The sequence below is a fragment of the Ictalurus punctatus genome, chromosome 12 (assembly GCF_001660625.3).
Source record: "Ictalurus punctatus breed USDA103 chromosome 12, Coco_2.0, whole genome shotgun sequence".
In the NCBI taxonomy this organism is placed as follows: domain Eukaryota; kingdom Metazoa; phylum Chordata; class Actinopteri; order Siluriformes; family Ictaluridae; genus Ictalurus; species Ictalurus punctatus.
In genome coordinates, this window is record NC_030427.2 from 16,101,908 (window position 1) to 16,122,861 (window position 20,954).

Here is a 20,954-nt window from a genome sequence, read left to right on the forward strand (position 1 = left end):
GTATCTGTGGAAAAAATACTAACAAAAAAGTTCCCACTGTCAAAGGTACATATGACTAATCTCGTATGTAAAAAAAACAAACAAAAATATATATTATATATTCCAGTTCACACTAGATGATGGAACCAAATAAAAAAGGGCCCACATGTTCAGTTCCTTTCACCATTTATAATTTGACATGCTAACAGTCTGACTTCTAAAAGATGAAGAGTAGTATTCTATCATTCATGAAAGTTTTGTTTAATCCCAGTTTAATCTACAGCTAGCGAGCTGCACTACAGACTACACTTGCTAAGTTGATACTCTTCTATTTAATTAAAAAAAAAAGAGAATATACGGTAGATAAAGTAATTCGTTAAAATGCCTAAAGTGGCTAATAAATGTATGTTCAAGTTTGAGATAACAGCAGGAATTTCCAAATGATACTTTTTACATACGAGTCGATTCTTCAGAAAGTTCATGTAGACTTCAGAATGGGGTGGACATACGTGGGAAAATCTGTCTATTTTTGGCAATTTTTATTAAAAATGTTATATAATTTCTGGGTGGGTGAGATGAGTTGGTACTTTTAATGTCTGCAAAAATACTTAACATTTGAGTAGGAGGAAAAATAAAAGCAATTGTGTCAAAAAAAAATCTACTTTAGTAAAAACCTCAACTTTACAGAACATGTTTTTATGAAAGATTCAAAACTGTAAAAACATATGTGCAGATTTACAGACATTTTTGTTAGATTTAAATCTACAGAACTTTTTAAAGATACAAAACATGTTTTTACGAAATTCAGCACTGTAAAAAAAAAAAATAAAAAAAAAGTCAAGATTCAAAACTTTACCAAATGTTTTTATTAAAGATTTAAATCTAAAAAAAACTTTACAAAATGTTTTTATAAAAGATTCAGAACTTTACAAAACATTTTATCAGCTGCGTTCAATTTGTTTGTAACTGTTACTAAAACATTATAATGTATCTTAACATTATAACCCGACTAACTTTTAACTTGGTTAACTTTTGTTACATCATGGAAGCGTAAAGTTGACTGTGAACTGTGATTTCTTTGTCATATATGGCCATATTCAGCCACTCGGTGAGATGTGTGTAATTGTACTACAACTTGCTTACCACAGGATAATTTTCCTGTTCGTCTCTCACATGACGTGTGCATGTGCTTGCTAAAATTTGCATGCGATTTGTTTACTTGTCCAGGAGAAGCAGCGGATGACGGATAAGCTGGAAGACACGAGTCTCCGTCTGAAAGATGAAATGGATTTGTACAAGAAGATGATGGACAAACTGAGACAGAACCGGAACGACTATCAGAGAGAGAGAGAGGCCATGCAGGAGGTGAGATGACGGGACTAATTAACGATGAGACGGACTGAAAATAAAATCTACACAATTAGCAGACAAGTTTTTAGTGTCTAAAGTGTTCATTAGCTGTGAGGCTAATGTGCATAATAAGCGTTGGACGATTATAGCCACCGGTTTAGCGCTGTGGAAAAGGAAGATCTGAATTATTAGGCAGAATTCAAAATTTCTCAGTCAAAGGTGTTCATCTTTTTGTATTTGTCTATCAGTCTTTGCTAGAGTGAAGACTAAAAGCAAGCAGATACAGTATAGGAATGTAGATGTCAAACTAAAATGATTATATTTTAACTGAAATTATTACTCTGCAATCAACAGCAACGATGTACAGTAGAAGCAGTCTTACTATCCTTTCTATTATTTATATCGCTATCTTTTATACATTTTATGTCATTACATATAAATGAAAATTAAAATATAGAAATCTAAACTAATAAATGCTAACCGCATTTTGTTAATTAAAACTGAATTGAAGAAATCGGGGTGAGGGGGGTTTTATATCTTTGCTTTGGTTTCTTTTGGATTATTTGGCCCAAAAAATTGAATTTAAATAATATGCGTTGTTATTTACGTTGGGGCTGGGAAATATGACACAATTTTTTTTCATAATACTTTATATCATGTATCATTTGTATCATAAGACATTTCAATGAAACATGGCATACTGTAGATTATGATATGAAGCATACAGTATTAGGGATGTCACGATACCAAAACTGTAGTAGTCGGTACCGATACCACCAAAAGTACATGATACCAAAGTCGATACCACGGTGTGGTATAAAAATAAATAAAATTTAAAAAAATTAAAGTTTAATTAATTAAATTAATTTTAGTTATCAAACACTGTCTGACAATGAGTGGAGGTGCATTCCTAAGCGCACACACACACCCTATACTCCGAATGCAAGTATTAGTTTAAATTCACTGATATGGTGGCAGACCAAAAAGATTTATTAAATGCATGAACAGTTGAATAATTATTAGTGACATTAGGCTACATCTGGCTAATACTGGCAAAAAGAGAGAGCGAGAGAGAGGGATATTTTAGTTATCGAACACTGTCTGACAATGACTAATTAAACCGTGCTAAGTGTTAATAACAAGTGCTAAGGTGCACTCCTAAACACGCGCACATACCCCTTATACTCTGAATGCAAGCATTAATTTAAATTCACTGATATAGTGGCAGGCCAAAAAGATTTATTAAAATCATGAACATTTGAATAATTATTAGTGACATCAGGCTACATTTAGCTGACAGGACAGGGGCTGAATGGCGATGTATGGTGGCCCATTAGGAGGTAGTTTATAACATTGCAATGTGTTACCATCGTAAACAAATAACTGGCTATCGCTAACATTACATGGAGCATAACGTTAGCTGGCTTCACGGCTTCAATGCCAGCTGCCTCAAACAAACATACTATAGGACAGTCTTTCAGGTGCTTCGCCAAATTCCAGGTGTTTCCTCGCTTTGTTTGAAATGAACGATAGCATCGGTTGCACACCGGAAACCGATACTAGCTTTCCTCTCTTTTCCTCTCAACGAGTCGGGGCGCAGCTAAACTTGTTAAACTAAGCTAATCTTCGCTAATCTTCTGTAGTTTTTCCCATGTGCTTGTAGGCATTCTTCTTCTTCACCACTTGTGGACCGACTAAAACACTTAAGCGTATTTGCTGCACCCTTCAGGTCCGGAAGAATTGCAACCTCGGTTTTAAGAATGTTGGTACCGAAGTATCGGTTCTCATGACATCCCTATACAGTATGTAGATCATGATATTTAAGTTTGCTAACAAACTGCGTTTTTATATATAATATAATATAATATAATATAATATAATATAATATAAATATATATATATAATGTAATATAATATAATTAATATAATATTTTATTTTGCCTCCTTTTCAATGAAATATTTGTCAATTTTTTTTTATTTTTTTTTACATTTATCTGTGTTGCCTTTTTAACTATTTAACTAAAATATAGAAATGTATACTATTAAATGCTAACTAAAACTAAACCGAATTTCAAACCTGAAAAATAATTAAAACAAAAAATATTGAAAAAGAAATCAGATCTGCAAATCGGTGATCTGTGTTTGTAGCTGATTGAGGAACTACGGAGAGAGCTCGAGCACTTGCAGCTCTACAAGCTGGAGGTGGAACGCGTGGGGCGGATCCGAAGGTCGTCCATCAGCCTATCAGAATTCACCACACGGACTAGAGAGAGCGAACTGGAACAGGAAATGAAGAGGCTCAAACAGGTGAGAAGAACTCGATACGACACTTCACTTCCTTTCTCTGTTTCAGCTTTTTAATGGATTGTTCCTATTAGATAAGCAATCTAGTGTACAGTATGTTGGTGTACACTGCAGGAGCAGAATTTACCCTGAATGCACTGTGATAGATTGTGTGTGTGTGAGAGAGAGAATAAAATCTCTGATCTGCTGCTCTGAACTGCTCTGATCACATCTCACTGGACACACTCTCATTTGTTGTCTGTCTGTGTCTGTGTCTCTCTCGCTCTCTCTCTCTCGACAGCCAGAGAGAGACAGAGTGAAGGAGCATGATAGAGACTGACCGACAGATAAATGTTGGAACTGAGTTTGGATAATATAGAATAAATGTTAGAAACAAACATGTCTATACATGATACAGAACCTGATATACCTGAACAAGTTCTCGTTTCCACCCTGAAGAAGAATTGTGTGTATGTGCGCGTGTTGCTTGGTGTTGTGTGGTGCTGTGTTTTGCAGGACGTTCCCCCTAACCTCCAGCAGCGAGCGTGTGCTAGCGCACAGCTCTACGTGGTAAAGCTCTCTGAGTAAATCACTCATGACCCGCAGATAACCACACCCAACTTTCCTGCTTCTAAAACTTCTAATAAAGTTCATATCTGTTGTGTAGCTGTCAAACGAGTGCTGCATTCTCAGTTTACAGCACAGCGTTGATCAGTAGTGACCAGATTAATGTACACTTCACATTGACTCCTCATTCCATCAGCTAATTTCATGAATTCATGACGTCATGACCTTTTTAGCTCATCTGTAGATTTGCTTTTATTTAGACCAACATCGGTTTGTTTATACACTCTGCGGCCAAAAGTATGTGGACACCTGAACATCTCACACACGTGGTTCATCCTAAATCTGTTACCACAAAGTTTGAAGCACACAATTGTATAGAATGTCTTTTGTATGCTCTAGCATTAGTTTCCCTTCAGTGGAACTGGATCCCCATATCCACTGAATATCTCTAAAATCATTCTAAAATCTAGTGAAAGCCTTCCCAGAAGAGTGGCGCTTATTATAACAGCAAAGGTGGAGAAAAATCTCAAATGGGATGTTCAACAAGCACATATGGGTGTGATGGTCAGGGGTGCACATACTTTTGGCCATACAGTGTATGTATATTTTATATTGCGTGTTTGTAGTAGTCTCCGATTGAGTCATTGGATAATTTTGGATGATTAAATCCCATATTTTCTAGACTATAATTTTTTATTTTTTTTTGTAAAGCAATATTATAAGGCAAAATAATATTCAATGCTGATTTATTAGATAATGGATAATAGTATAGCTAATAGTCACTTTTTTTAGGTTAATGTTATATAATATTATCTTATGTGTATTTATAGAATGCATTTACAGAGTGTAGTGACAGTAGGTTGAAGCATCTCAACGACTAAGAAGTCACAAACAAAGCTGTCCTGAGGAAAAACCAAGAGATCAAAGATGCTGGAATAGAATTTAAGCTGTCTTTAAGAATAATAAGACATTACAGTTGATGTTAAATTAGAAATAATGCTGATATTAGGAATAATAAGATAGCAGATAAGATAATCAGATCAGAAATAAAGCTGTTTTTTTAGGAATAAGTCATAAGGTTTGATCTCAGATAAGACAAAGCTGTCTATATTAACAGTAATAATAATAAGACTTATCCATACTGATCTCAGATTAGAAGTCACAAATAAAGCTGTCATTAAGAACAAGAGATTACAACTGATCTCCAGTCAGAACTAACGCTGCTGTTTAAGAATAAGATGTACAAGTGCTGATCTTGGAGCAGAAGTAAATTATGAATCAGTGCTGAGAGAGAAGGGTGTTATGAGAAATGATCTCAAATCAGCAGTAGGTTTGAGGTTGTATATTGTATTTTGCCCCCTGCAGGAGAACCAGAGACTCCGTGAACAAAACGAAGAGCTCAATGGTCAGATCATCAGTCTGAGCCTCCATGAAGCCAAGAACCTGATTGCCACACAAACGAAAGCTCAGTCCCTGGCTGCAGAAATCGAGAATGCCTCACGTGACCAGGTATCACTTCCACAGCTCCTACACATTCCTACAGCCAGTGTAGACATTTTGGGGTGGATAAGGAATATAAAAAAGTAACGATGTAGGGAGAGTATGTTCTGGTTCTCCCTTTAGTTCCTTTTATTTGTTTTTCTTTGATGACCTCATCTTGTCGCACTGCAAAAATTTGTTACATTTCTTTGAACAGACCCTCAAATACATTCAGCCGAGATGTTTGCTAATATTTAACGGAAGATCCGGTGTAGCATGGTTCGCTAAATGTTAATCGTCTCATCTGTCTTTCCACAGTTAATGGATGCCCTGAAGGAGCAGGAGGAGATCAACATCCGTCTCAGGCAGTACATGGACAAGATTATATTATCCATCCTCGACCACAACCCTTCCATCTTGGAGATTAAGTACTGAAAACAAGCTCTTGGTATTTACAACTAAAAACTGTATGCTTATCGCCCCCTGCTGCCCTGGAGGAGGAACTGCATTCTTTTGAAAGAATTTGAACTTCCTGGTGTGAAGCGTGTTCTTCGTGTTCCCTTTGTGAGATTTCAGGACCTCCAGGAGTTATTCATCATCGGTACTGTATACGACGGATTGAGGGAATAGTCACTGGAATGGCAGGATGAAGAATTAAGAACTGTAAGAATTGAGAACTGTAATGGTCTTTTTCTGTATGTTATTTTTGTACTAAGTGCTCATCTCAGAGCTGATGATTTGGGATAGATTTTGGTGTTAAGTAAGTCGATCAGAGGGAAATACGAGTCTGAGAAAGTGTCCGAGAGGGGAACCGGAAGTGTGAGATGAAAAATTAATTGTTTAATAAAACACATCCTGATATTGCCGTGGCCGGTTTGAGGGGCAGAGCTTAACTTAAATCCTATCTGCCAGTAACTGACTTAATTGTGGCTGTGATACAGGTGCGACACTGGTAACCCTGCTAATACCTCAAATACCTCAATAGTTCTCTAGCTATCATTAGGCTGACTCCGAGCAAAGCAGTGTTTTTGTTGATGTGACCAAATCACATTTGTGATTGGCTGATCAGATTGAACTTGTGCTCTGTCCCTTTTGACCCAGAATTTCCATTCACTCAGTGTAATCAGGACATTACATAGGCATGAGCTGATATTACATTTCCACCTGCTATTATCACAATATTTCTACCTGTTCTCATTGGCTTCCATTTGGATTATATTACTCCAAAATAAGGGCTTTTAGAAGATTTCAGAATAATACAGACTTTATCAGGAGCACAACAGCTTCCCCCCAAAAAAATGCTGTCTACCTAGAAATGATTCACTAATAATATTGCACACCCTCATTATCATGGTATATGGCATAACTGATTACCAGTACCTGGTAAGAGCAGCATCTGAATGATGACTCTGCTTTATGAATGTGCGTGTGTTATGATTCCTCGTCATATCATCACAAGTGCTTCCTGTTTTTAAGCTGTTGCAAAGAATGCTGTTGGAGCAGACATCTGCATCATCATAATCAGGGTCTTTATGTCAGAAGTGTTTTTTCATTTGCAGCATTCCCTCATTTTATTTTTACTCTAATGCTAATTCATCTGTTGTGTAAATTAGTTCTAAATTGAATAACGAAGCACCAGTCCGATTTAGGGTGAAAGGAACTTTGTGTACATTTCATTTTTAGCCAAAGTTTCACATTTAATTACATTCAGGACAGGTTACTTACATATCTATGGCAGGTAACGGCTCAGTATCGGGACTAGTGCATCACTAAAATTGGTTTGTAATGATTTTGGTGGCTGGGTCAGTTTTGATGATCTGCTACACACCTGTTTTTGTTTCCCCACTATTTTTTTTTATTATTATTTTTTTTTTTTTTTGCAAGGTAGAATTGTCACATACACTGAGCAAATTTACCTTTGCACTATGAACACAAACATTATTATCATTTATTATTATTATTATTATTATTATTATTATTATTAAATTTATTATTTTTTTTTTTTTACAAGTTCTTTCAAGTGTTTGTGCCTCTTATAAAGCAACCCCACTGACAGACCTGCTGATTGTTTCTGTCTTGCACCTTTTTGAATCATGTTACATTTCAGCACAATTTATAAGCAACCTGTAAATACTGTATAGGTAACTATAATGCCCACTCATTTTCTATACCACTCAAGTTACTACTTTCAACTTTTTCTACACCTGTGTTGTATAGTTTAGCTTTCACTTTTTTTTCCACAAAATATCTTCTAGCTCTGAAAGCAATATTTGTATCACTACTTTAGCGACAGAAGCCGAATGCTAGCTGGGGTTAAAGCAGGAGTCATGTGTTGACCAGGCTACCATGGCTTATGACGTCCACTTTTACCCTCTTTAATCCTTTGCTAATCAAATTTCAGTCATTCTGACTGTTGATTTTACACTTTTCTATAGATATTTCATACACAGGAACATTTTAAATGCCTCAGATTAGCACCTTGTTAATTTATTAGTGTAAACTGGAGTATTGTTACATGTTTTCTGGTCTTCAGTTAAAAAAAAATAAATAAATAAAAAATCCAAATGGGATATACTGTGCCGTCCTGAACATGGCTGAACGACTCAATGTTAGCATGTTGAAGATGAGTAGAATATAACTTTGGCTAGAAATGTTGGCAATAAAAGATAAATTCAGTCTGTGGTTTCTTTGTACTAATTTTTTTTTTAATGATCCATCAAGTGATATAATTTTACATTTTCAGGAAACTATTGCACAACTGACATAGACTAGCATACCTGTGGCACTTAGATTTATTTATATGTATATATGTTAGCTGAGTAGCATTAATATTATTTAGTGTAATTAATGTCCCTAGTTGTTTTATATGCTCTTATTTAAATCTGGATTTAAAAAAAAAAAAAAAATCATCAAAATAGAATAAATTACCTAGTGTATTTGAAACACAACTATAAAATATGTATCAATGTAATCTCAAGAAAACAGAATCCACCTGACCTATTTAGAAAGATCACGTGATGTTAGAGCCAATCACATGAAGAAACTAATTAATTAGGTAATGAGGTTAACTAAATTATTTCACACATTGAGCTGGGTTTAACGGTCAAATGTACTCGTTTTATTGACTGTTAATCGCCTTTTAAAACTAAAGTTATTTATGGAGAAAGTATATTCAAATAGTTGTGTAGTTAATACTAGTGTATACACAATGAAGAGTTAAAAATCAATTTAAACAAAAAGAAAAACAATGCAAGTGTCTACGACCGGTAAGGCGTCATAAAAAGAGTCGATTCTGTGACTCTAGGCTTTCTAGAGTTCAATCCAACGCGGCGAGTCGATTCTTAAGTGATTCGTTTCACAGATGCTGTAAATCGAGAAACTGGAAGTCTGGAAGGGTGTCATGTTGGAGAAAGTAGAGAACAAAGCAAAATGTAAAGGAGGAGGGGGGAATGCGTTGGAAATATGCCAAAAATAACGACGCATGTATTCAAGGATTCAAAAGCTAAAGACTCAAACAAGCTGACTGGAGAATCAGGTAAAGCTTTAACTTCCACGTTAACTGATTTTAGATCTATCCTCCTCCATATTACATTGCTAAACTTTAATGATCATTAATGTTCAGTTTGACAATTCAAAAATCTGACATTAGATAGCTGTAACTTTAGTTCAGGTTAAAAAAAATAGTGTGTGAGTCGATTCCTGACACAACTGAGTCAACACCTGAAGCTGAAAGTATAACGGACAAAAACGGGGACTTTCTGATTTAAAAATTTCAAAGGTTCAAATAAGTGCGCGTGACATGCTAGCGATTTTAACAGAAAGCTCTAGAATTGGCCTTGGTGAGTTTTGACTATTGTGTTGCAAAGATATGTAATGGGTTGTTTTAAATATGAGCACAATTAGTTTGTTTCTCATCATTTTATTGTTCATTAAACGTTTAAATTGTTAGCTTTGGAGACATTTTGGACGTAACTTTAGTTTGTCAGCTAAACTTGCTTTAGCTAACTTACTCTTCTGAATTTATGTAGCTACATAGGGAGTTTTTTTCTTAGTCACTTACTGTTTAAAGAAAGCGTGTTTGTAAAATGATTGGCATACATCTGAAGGAACTGTAAAACCCTCAAATCTCGAGTTGTATAAAAGTCTATTAAAGGCTACTTTTTACTCTATGGAGGGCCAAAGAACAATAAACCACCTGCTTTAGTTGATCCAAAGAGCTCAGTTTGTTCCAAAATATTAAGTAAGAATAAATTGAGTTTCTAATTCTCTAAAATCCGTGATCTTTTTTTGTTTTTACAGGTTGATTGCATAAAATGCCCCAAACCTTATCCAAGTGTAGGTGTCGATCACATGTTTTCACCTCAACACCAAAAGCTGGTGAAAGACTTCAGGACAAAGCGAGAATATGGTGCAACCGAAATCGGTTTAAGCAGAAAAGGAAGACTGATAAAGCGGATTTTGTTCCAGTTCAGACAAAGACCGCTCATGTTCCTCAAGAAGAGGACTGGGAGCAGGAGATCGAAGAGATCTCGCGCAGGACGGAGAAGGGGAAAGAAATGAGCAATAAGACACCCTATGGTAATCTTACACACTGAAGATGTGATGTGTGTTCATTATTGCACTTTTTAACTTGCTTTGCTTTTTCTTCAAAAAGAAGTAAAAATTTCCAGGCCTTGGCTGTACCAATGAAGGGACTCAGTTTGCTGCTGGTTGTGTAAGTATTAAGGATCTGCATAGGTGTCCCGGAGGTGCCAACATTGCTAAGAAGAAACTTCTAGAAAGCCATGAGAACAAAACAACAGAATCTTACCTCAGAAATCACCAAGCAACACTAAGATAACAACAAGGCGAAAACCTTATTATAATTAGCAGTTCCTCTGTATTTGTACATACTCTTTTTGCTATAACTATTGAAAAGACGACTGGTAAAAATTAATCTGTGCAACTCTTATAGTTTCAAGCCATTTTATGTGCACTTCAGGCCACTTTAGGACCTGTTGGTGAGACCAGCCTCTGATCAATATTTGATCCAGTTTGTTCCAGTCTTGACGTTTGACAGTTTTCCGTTTGACCATTCACATTTTTTTTCCAAATACAGCAAATGTAGTCAATCAGCTGAGACGTATTTGGTGCCTGATGTTTGCTTCTTTAGTTTTGCACTGGAGGTACAAAGCTAATGTAGCACTTAAGGTTAGCATTTTATGAAATTCATGGCTTAATATCTAGCACCTCCACGTCTTGTGCTCTTGAGATGAAGTTTGTCCCATTTGGAAGTCTGTGTAATGACAACTTTTCTCTTGTTTTGGAAAATATTAGTGGAGCATCACCTTCAGAAGTGAGTTCCATAATTCTGTGTGCTGATTGCAAGTTTACAAGATGGTCTTTTGGTGTCGTATGAACCCCATGACCTATAATTCCTTGTTGTTTTTCCCATGTAGATGCTGAGGAAGAGCTGGAAGTAGCGCTGTGCGAGATGAGCCTGTACTCCGTTCCCCACGCTCCGAGACCACACCAGCAGCACTACGACCCCTCCACACATCACACCCCTCCCGTCAAATGGATCCACCGCATCTCCTGCATCGAGACTGGCCAGTTCGCCGACGCCAAGGAGTAAACGGATCCTTCCCATGATTCCAGCGGTAAAAGAGACCAGAGGGAGGGGCTGAGCCTGGGTGGGAGGAGAAATGGCTTGTCCTTATAGTTTAGCCAAATTAATTATTGTTAGGTTAATAAATTAATAACTGTTAGGTTCTAACTATTTTAGAAATGCATTAAAATTATTCATTTGAGTTCTAGTGTGTTTTTCTTTATTTAAAGTAATCATTGGATGTTCATTTCTGAATTTACTGATTTAGAAATACTCTGTATTGGTCAAAAATATCTTTTACATGTAGAATTCAGTGCACTTGGCTCAGAGATATTTAAGTTAAGCTGTTTGGTTTTAGGGGGAACTACTTGAAGCACAGAAAATAAATGATTTAAAGTGAATTTTTTCACTTAAGGAAAGTTGTTTTGAGATGCTTTATCAAGTCATTGAGATGCTTGATCAAGTTTTTATCATATCTGTACACACACACAGAGCTGGATGAAATGTCTGGCGTGTAAGTCAGTGAACAAAACCTCATACATTAAACATGTAGATCCATTATACACACCTACTAGTTATTACAGTAAATACTGTACTGTTTGTTGATATCCATAACTAACCATGTAAACTAGAATTCCTAGCCTAATTTGAATAAAATGACTCCTGTAGTGGATAAGTAGAGGATGTGCTGTTTCTTCTGAATCTCACCTCTGCCACTTTCTAACAATCTGAACTGTGTTTTATTGTAAGAGCTTTAGAAGTAGTATGAGTTAAACTACCAGCTATTTAAAGAGTCCATCAACAAGTTAAGTTCTGGATAATAATTTTTAAAAAGTTCTGGTCTGAACTCCAGGTGTCGCTAAGACATCAATCCCAAAATAGCCCTAATATTAATGTTAAAGAGCCTCTGAGCAGCAAAGCAACGAAAATAAAGAATTGAGCTTAATGAAGGGATGTGTAAGTGAAATCTGTAATATAGCCCTGTTCAAGAGTACGGTAGGAAGTGATTGAAATTTGCATATCAAACCAAAAGGCAAGTGTAAATGTTTGATTATTACTGCAACTGATTAGCTTTTGCCTCTGTTTTTGCAAATAAAGAAATGTTTACACCCCCATGTATTAAATACTGTTTGTATAAAGGTGCAAGACTGTAAATCTTTCATAAGTAAAAATAAAAGGTTGACTAATGGGAAGTACTTGATTCTGATCAGATACTGAATTATTATTATTAGTAGTAGTAGTAGTAGTAGTAGTAGTAGTAGTAGTCTTAGTAGAAGTAGTATGATTATTTTACATCAGAAGGTGTGTGAATGCACTGTAAGTATTCTCTAATTTAGCAAGGTGGGAATAATTGATTCTTGCTGAACGACTGGAATTTGTGTCTGTGATCAGAATGAGATCTAGTGCCATGCTGATGCAGTGACTCAGTCTGACATGTCTGATACTCATGACAGATCAGTGCAGTCCTTCTAAATGGGTGAATTCATAAAGATTTCAGGAGAACTGATCGAGACTTGATGGTTAATATTTCCAGAGCCCTCTGTGATTGTGTTTCAGAGCGCACTGACCGCATGAAGCCTGCAGATGCCAGCACCAGTTAAGGTTTACTCTGAACTAAACCATACACTGCATTTTTATCCTGTAATTTCATGCATGTGCTGGCTACAAGTTTAATTATTTTTATTTTGTAAGTTACTAAAACAATTAAAAATGGATGCAGAATCTAATTTCCAATCAGTTCCTGTAAACCCCACTTCTGTAGTATCAAATATCTTTTTTTTTTAGACTACTTTTTTTTATTTATTTATTTATTACTAGGTTTTTACAAGCTATTCAAAATGCAATACTATTATTTGTACTATTATACTACTATTTCATAAATGCTTATATATTTTAAGCCATAAAAAAAACCTTGGCTTCTTTCCTGTTCCTTTTGAGACTTCGTGATCATATGGCAAAGAAGCAAAAGAGATTTTGCCAATCCCAGGAGACTTCCCAGTTAAATAAATGTTAAACAAAAAGAAATGAAGAGGCTGGTTCTGGATCTGCAGTTCTGTTCTGTCCTGAGTCACAGTCCTGAGTCACAGGATTTGGTGTTGTAATTAAATTTCTCCCGCTGCTCTGTTTACCGGGTTTCCAAAGACAAAGAACGACTTTTTTTTTTTTTTTAAATGTATGTGTCACAAGACGCAGTAGGGTCAAATAAATCTGGGTATGATGGTGAAAGGGAATTGGAGGAAGTCAACATTTTAAAAGCGTATGTAGAAATAGCTGGCAGGGACAGTAGCACACATCTGATGTTGCTTCATTCCTATACAAGAACCCGGTGTAACACACACAGCACCGTCTGTGTCTAATAAGAGGACGTCCAACTAGGCCGCAGTGTGTCAGTGTACATCACGATGACTTTGACTTTGGAAAATCGTGTACAGCACATCATTATAACAGCCATTTTAATTTATTTCTTTATAGGATACAGGATAGCGGAGTGTTAACCTGCATGCATAAGTATTTACTCCTCCTTTTCTTTACCAGATAGTAACTTTGACACAGTGGTGTACTTTGTATTGATCCTGGGTAAACTTTCTCAGTCACAGTTTCATGCTGTACCCAATAAAATGTGATAAGGTCCAAATGTTTTGTTTTTGTTTTTTTAAAAATAGGAAATGTATGTAATTGCTGGGGGGGTGGGTGTAGCATGGGTTATAACAGCATGGCAAAAGAGAACAGATGAAGAAGGACCAAAATCAGAGGGAGAATATGTTTCTCATCAGTGTAATGACAAGTTTGTGCCCTGCGACCTGACTGTAATATTCCGCTCCATGCATCAATGTTCTTACTCACAGTTGCTCTTCTGTTTTTCCTTCACATTCACGCTAATGAATCATCTGGATTAAATCTGTATCTGGAGTTCTGTAAAGCTGCTGCTTTGTGACAATGTCTCTTGTTAAAAGCGCTATATAAGAGAAAATTGAATTGAGTGCTGTCGAAACACTGACAATGCAGATTCATCTTTTAAGGGCAGGTAGATCTTTTCCTTTTGCCGTCTTAATCCAAAATCGAGATCAAGTAAACCTGCTCAGCATTTTATACAATTATAAATATTTTTTGATATTTTGTCCCACATCAGTGTGTATGTATAAGCATATAAAAAATTAACGTATGCTTATAAAGACACAGCATATAAATGTACCATTTCTGATCCGAACTCACGCTTCCGCAGAGGCACATGAAGCTGTCCACTGCAAGTGCTGCTCATGCGACATTACAGGACAGTGTACCATATTCAGATGCAAGTACTATCTGCCCTCTTCCTCATACATGAGCTCACAGATGCCAGCAATTCTCTAGTGTCGCTGTGATTGACAGGAGAGAGAGAGTATGCTCCTCCTACCCAGACAGCATGATCAGTTTTGTTCTCTTTGAAATCACAGAAGTGAACACAAAATCAAGGAAACTCCACAATATTCGTAGGAGCTTGCGATTTTTCAAAATGATCGCAGATTTCTTGCAGATTTGGTCTGTGACGTCATCACAACGTGCATTTAGCCAAAGTCCTCTTCGATTCACGTGCGTCGAACATGAGTACAGCTGGAAGGTCTCATTTACCAACAAATATTACTGTGAAAAACGATTTTATACAATTTAAGTAGTCTTGGACTCTACTGGATTGATCTTGTGATCGCCGGACAATATTGCAAACACTTTTTATTAATGCATCAAATATTTAATGTGTAAAAACATTCCACAGGGATTCTATGGCTGGTTAGTTAGCAAAGATGGGTCTAGATAGGGTTCAGTTTGGAATATGTTAGTGTTCACACTTGATTCAACTAATCAGATCATTAGCAGCCATTCTTCTTCCACTCAAAGTGGGAATGTTATCACAGGACAGGCACTTCTCCAGGACCAGGGCTGGGAACTTGTGCTGTTATTGTTATCTGCATTGAACCTTTATTGGTTCCCCCAGGACAAACCAAGGAACCATTTAGACAAAACCTCTTTTGCTTCCTCAAAAATATATCGCTGTAGTGTGACCTTTATTCTGAACAGCAGTTTTGAATTTTCCCCTCGTTATGTATACAAAACAATAATGAAGTAATTATTTAAATGCCGTCTTTAACATCTATATTGTAGCCTATGTATATATTGTACGTCCGTGTGTGCATTGTTTGTTTATGTTGTAGGGGGTTCTCTCTCTGTCTGTCAGACTGCACATCCCCTGCAGACTCACTAGGGGGCGTTCTGTGTCTCTGTGTCTTATTCACTCTGGGATTCGGTGGTTGAGATTCAGAGCTTGTCTGTGTGCAGTTGGTCATGATATCTCTCTCTCTCACACACACACACACACACACACACACACACACACATACACACACACACACACTCTCTCTCTCTCTCTCTCTCTCTCTCTCAACTCCCCACCTCCCTGTCTGGACCAAGGTGCTGAATAATGAAAACTCTTCTGACTGGGCAGAGAGAGAGATGGGAATTCAGGTGATCACAGTAATGTGGATGGATTTGTATGTTTGTGTGCATCTGTGTCCGTGTATCTGGCGTGTTAGTTAATGCATAGAGGTGTATGTGTGTGTGTATACACACGTTCTCAGGTCTGGTTTTGATCACTAGGCCCAACACCACATCCTCATTCTTAGCATTACTAAGAGCTCTGATAAAGACGTTCTATACAACCCCTCCCCTCCCACCCCCACCCCCCTACATTTCAGAGGTGTGCGTGTGTCTTATCGGTCTAATTCCTGTAGTCAATGTAACTTTCCATTTCTGGTAGACTTTCAGAGTTTCCATTTGAACATGTTTACTCTCTCCAAGCTTTTTAAAAATGGACCTGAATTTCTTGTGTGTGAATGTGTGTGGTGACACAGTTTTTCCCTACCAGCGCAGCATCCTCACAGAATCCAGGCCAAGCAGGAGAGAGCAAGGTCACCTCTTTGTGATGCTATGCTCAGAGGAGTGGGTGACCTCCTTCACTCCCACCCCTAGCAAAATGAACAGGGAGAGAGACACATACACTCACTCTCACACACACACACACAGAGTGATGACGACGATGATGTGTGAGAGAAAGGCACGTAGACACACACAGGGGACTGGCACATCATTTCACACATTTCACTTAATGCAAATTAGAGTGCATGAGAATCAGTGCTGTCAGATTGCATTGTCTTAGTGTACATAACCACTTAAACAGGCAGGTCCAGATTTCACTCTCGTGCTCATCTCTACAGATCTTTTCTTGTTTCACTGTACTTACTGAATAATCAGTGTATGCGTGTGTGAATGATGAGTTGAGTGTTAAATGTTTTTTGTTTTTTTGTTTTTTTTTCATGAACACTATGATACAAACAGTAAAAACACACTCAGTCTGGACTAGTGCAGTTCTTTGTTTGTTTACTTACTTTAGGCCATTGCATTTCAGACTCTGAGCTGTTTCAGCCCCGACTGGCCAAGTGTGATCTGTGTGTCAGTCCCTTCAGGATTTTTTCATCGCAGAAAGGAACACAATATCAAGCAATACTCCGCAATATTCGGAGGAGCTTGCAATGTTTCTAAACTACCGCAGATTTTCTGCAGGTTTGGGCCGAGATGTGTGATGGGATGTCATCACATCACAACGTCATCACAAAGCGGTCTTCGATTGATGTGCGTTGAACATAAGTACAGCTAAAAGGTCTCATTTAACAAGAAACATCACCGTGCAAACCTATTTCATGCAACAAAAGGGTGTGCACAACTATTTCCTGCAATTGCAATTTTGCCCATTCTAGTAGTTTTCTGCAAAAAAATAAAGCATAAACTCCGTCACATCGCAAATTTTGCAAAAAGCAGTAGCAAAATCAAACAGTTTTGGCCGCAATAATCACAAAAAATTCCACAAAATCCTGTATGGACTGAGTGTGTCCAGAGATTTGATTCCTGATCCTTGTAAAAACGGAGGTCTGGGGTTCGCTTCAGCTGAACTGCTGCATTGTTCACATCAGGTGTGGAAGCTACATGCACTCAGGGTCACATGCCTAGTAACATGATAGGTTGAACTTGTCACATTAATTCCTGTTCGTACCTTCGTGACCCCGGGGAAAGGGTTATTCTGGTTGTCACTGAGAGCACGGTGAAAAAGCAGTCTCATGTCAGCTTGTAAACGAGATCAGCGCCCTGTTCGCAGGTATTCCTTCACAATGATGTCACACATCCAAAATTCTGTCTTCAACGCTTGAGTCTGGGTACCATAAGAAAATAAAAAATAAAAAACTAGTGCCACCATTTTTCAAACCTATGTGCATGAAAGTGATGTATGGATTTGTGTAACTGAGCCACACTTTGGAAGGAATTCTTCTAAGTGAACCTGCAATTATTAGCCCCGCCCACCAAACGAGCCCAGAAAGGTTCTGAGTTTTCGGACCAAGTGTGAAAACACCTTTAGTCCAGGAGCTCAGGCCCGTCTCCAGTCAGTCCAGCAGCATGTCTTCTTGCAAAGGCCAAACACAAGGCTCTGATCCTCACCTCCCCACACTGGTTTCCATTGAATTTTCAGATTCATCTTAAATTCTTGCTAATGTAGTATTTCTGAATCTTTGCCTCTCTCTGTAATAATGTGAGGACTTGTAGAGCTTCCATCCAAGGGCTCCTAGCCATCTGAAGGACTAGGCTTAAGCATCAATCGTGCAGCCTGATTTTTTATTTATTTTTTTTAGTTGTCAAACTTTTATAATATTAATTTTTAATAGTTCTTAGTAGCAGTTTTGCTTATAATATTATCTGCTTTATGCTTCTTAGTAGATATGGCACGATACCACTTTTTTCTTTTCTGATATCCATGCTGAAACCTTGAGTATCAACTGATACGGATACTGTTTTCTTTAAAATGATACCAGAATTTAAACTACTAAGCTTTTAAATGTATTATTTTTTAACTGAAGCACTTTACAGTTAAACTCTTTCACACAAAAAATCACTTGGATTGTAAATATAACATGAAGTAATATTAATAATAATAATAATAATAATAATAGTAGTAGTAGTAGTAATAATAATAATAATGTTTTATTTACATATATCCTTTCCACAGCTCAGGGACACTTTACATTCCAAACTAATAGACATAGGAGAAGAAAGAAAGAAAACAATGGAAATAGAGAGGAAGAATAACGCAAACGAAAGAGCAATGATATAAATATTACAGCTGTTAGGAGAAGAGCCAAAGTTCTGAAGAAATGAATGTGTTTTAAGTTGGGATTTGTAAGTCGAGATAGCAACATTTCGGAGGTTCTGTGGGAGTGAATTCCAAAGTTTTGTTTTTGGTTTTTTTTGGGTGGGGGGTTGGGGGGGGGGATTGAAAGTCTTTAAAGTACTGAAGGCCTTTAAAGTACTGAAGAAAGATTTGTACTGAATCCTAGAAGCTACAGGTAACCAGTGCAGGCTATGTAATATGTGTGTAATGTGAAAGTGGACCTAGAAGAGCAGGTGAGAACTATAGCGGCTGCATTTTTAATATCTTGTAATCTGGTTATGGACTTGGATGGTAGTCCAATTAAAATGGCATCGCAGTAGTCAAGAAGGGCCATGATAAATGCATGGACAGGAGTTTCTGCATCTTTATGACTGAGAAACTCTTTAATAACTAATGTGGGGTTTGAATGTGAGCAAGGGATCAAAAGTAATGCCAAGGTTCCTAACAATTTGCAAGGGTTTGAGAATATTGTATGCAGTCCAATAAGTTTTAAAATTTTAGTTTTAGAGTTTAATTTTTTGAAAATCACAGTTTATTTATTGTTTTATGTCAGTTATACAAGCAGCTAACGTCTGAGGCAGATGGGATGTGTGAGCACTAATGGTAAAGTAGATCTGTGTATCCTCTGCTTAGTGGTGATCACGGATTCCTTGATGCTGAATGATGAAATGACCAAGGGGCAGCATGTAGACAATAAAAAGCAGCGGGCCAAGGACAAAACCTGGAACATGTTTGTGTATACATGTTCCAGGTAAGATTCGAACCAAGAGAGAGTAGTGTTGAAGATACGAATGGCGAAAAGCCGTTAATATAATCAAATCAATCGTATAAAGAGACTTTTTTTTTCTTTTGTTATAGAAACATTTCCAGTTCTATAGGTAAGTTTACATGCATATTATTTTCAAATTGCATATCATATGAATATAGTGTTTTTCTAAATGTCACTTAATAGTGACTATATAAAACAAAATATAGCTGTTTTCTTGAGCTTAAATAAAAGTTTTAAAAAGGCTAAGGCATTTTTAAAAGAAGAATTTGTGGTTTATGATCCAGTGTAGAGCTGGATTTCTGTGGCTTTTCAGCTCGTGATTTTCGTTGTAGCAGTAAATAAGTGCTGGGACGACTGTTCAGTTCATGAGCCTCACATACTCGATCTCATTTGTCCGTGTGGAGGAAACGGAGGTCATAGAGCAGAACCAGCACCTGATCTAAATCTGTTAGGTCTGATACAGCCAGAGAGAGAGAGAGAGAGAGAGAGAGAGAGAGAGAGAGAGAGAGAGAGAGAGAGAGAGAGAGAGAGAGAGAGAGAGAGAGAGAGAGAGAGAGAGAGAGAGAGAGAGAGAGAGAGAGAGAGAGAGAGAGAGAGAGAGAGAGAGAGAGAGAGAGAGAGAGAGAGAGAGAGAGAGAGAGAGACATACATACATACATACATACATACATACATACATACATACATGGTGAATGTGGCATAGTGAGACAATGAGGCTCATCTGCTTCATTCAGGACGATGTTGTCTTACACAATCATAGTCGGATGTGTTTTCACTTTACACTAATGTTAATGTTTGTGGCACGGTGCATATTTACGTCCTGAACCTCAGTGTGACAATTTTCCCTTCAGAACCAATGAAGCTAAAGCAAAGTCATGTTTTAAAGCTGTTGGAAAATAAATGAAGACGTTTCATGAGCAGAAATTAAATAATAACTCACTGTGAAGTACTTGATACTTGGTGTTTTCACAATACACAATATATAACACAATAATTCTAGTAACAGCAAAGTGTTAAAAATGAGCTAGCAGTCTCATATTTTATAAATAAATAAAATAAACACCAGTGAATTCTTTATTCGAATATAAACCTAATAGACATATGAGGTAAAAAGAAATGACTCCTTAAAATAAGGCTCAAATGAGAAGGCCAGATTTTAAAAAGTGTGATCAGATTTAAACCATATTTGTTTAACCAGCTTAAACAAATCCAGATTTCTTGAGCTGTGACTGAGTTTCCCCAATGAATTTTGGATTTGGCATTGCGTCTTCATGTTTTGTTCTGCTCCTGATATTTTCAGAATTGCATCTGAATTACCCTTGGTAAAGTCTCCATGCTAGCTAACTAGCTACTATGGTTACCATAACAATTATTACACTACAGTCTGAACAAACAAATAGGATCAGTTTAAAAAAATTAACCTGAATTGTTTTTTCTTTGTTGTGTGAACATGATGCGAATCGATTAAGCATCTGACTTGGTCAGATTTGATCATGTGATTTGGTGGTGGGTTTTTTTTTAAATTTACACGTTGTTAATGATGTTAATAGAAACATGTTTTTGGTGAGGCTCGGTGCTGAAGTGTTTGTCCGTCGCTGACTCAGTGAACAAATGGAATGAAGCCTGCATTAACACACAGGCCTGGCATTCCAGCCCTGCTACCTCATCGTCCTCGAAATCCCCAACATTCTCCA

The 20,954-nt window shown here is 37.0% G+C and overlaps 1 protein-coding gene across 3 annotated transcripts in view; it reads left to right on the top strand.

The window, feature by feature from the left end:
• rab11fip4b (RAB11 family interacting protein 4 (class II) b) overlaps positions 1–11,924 on the top strand; it is a 31,051-nt gene extending 19,127 nt beyond the window's left edge. For all 3 annotated transcript variants that reach the window (XM_017481548.3, XM_017481549.3, XM_017481547.3), the window contains exons 10-15: positions 1,207–1,344; positions 3,478–3,636; positions 5,545–5,688; positions 5,977–9,193; positions 9,958–10,236; positions 11,097–11,924. In XM_017481548.3, coding sequence (XP_017337037.1) covers positions 1,207–1,344; positions 3,478–3,636; positions 5,545–5,688; positions 5,977–6,093 — 558 coding nt within the window. In that variant the 3' untranslated portion in view covers positions 6,094–9,193; positions 9,958–10,236; positions 11,097–11,924. The remainder of the gene's footprint in view (positions 1–1,206; positions 1,345–3,477; positions 3,637–5,544; positions 5,689–5,976; positions 9,194–9,957; positions 10,237–11,096) is intronic.
• The last annotated feature ends 9,030 nt before the right edge of the window (positions 11,925–20,954 follow it).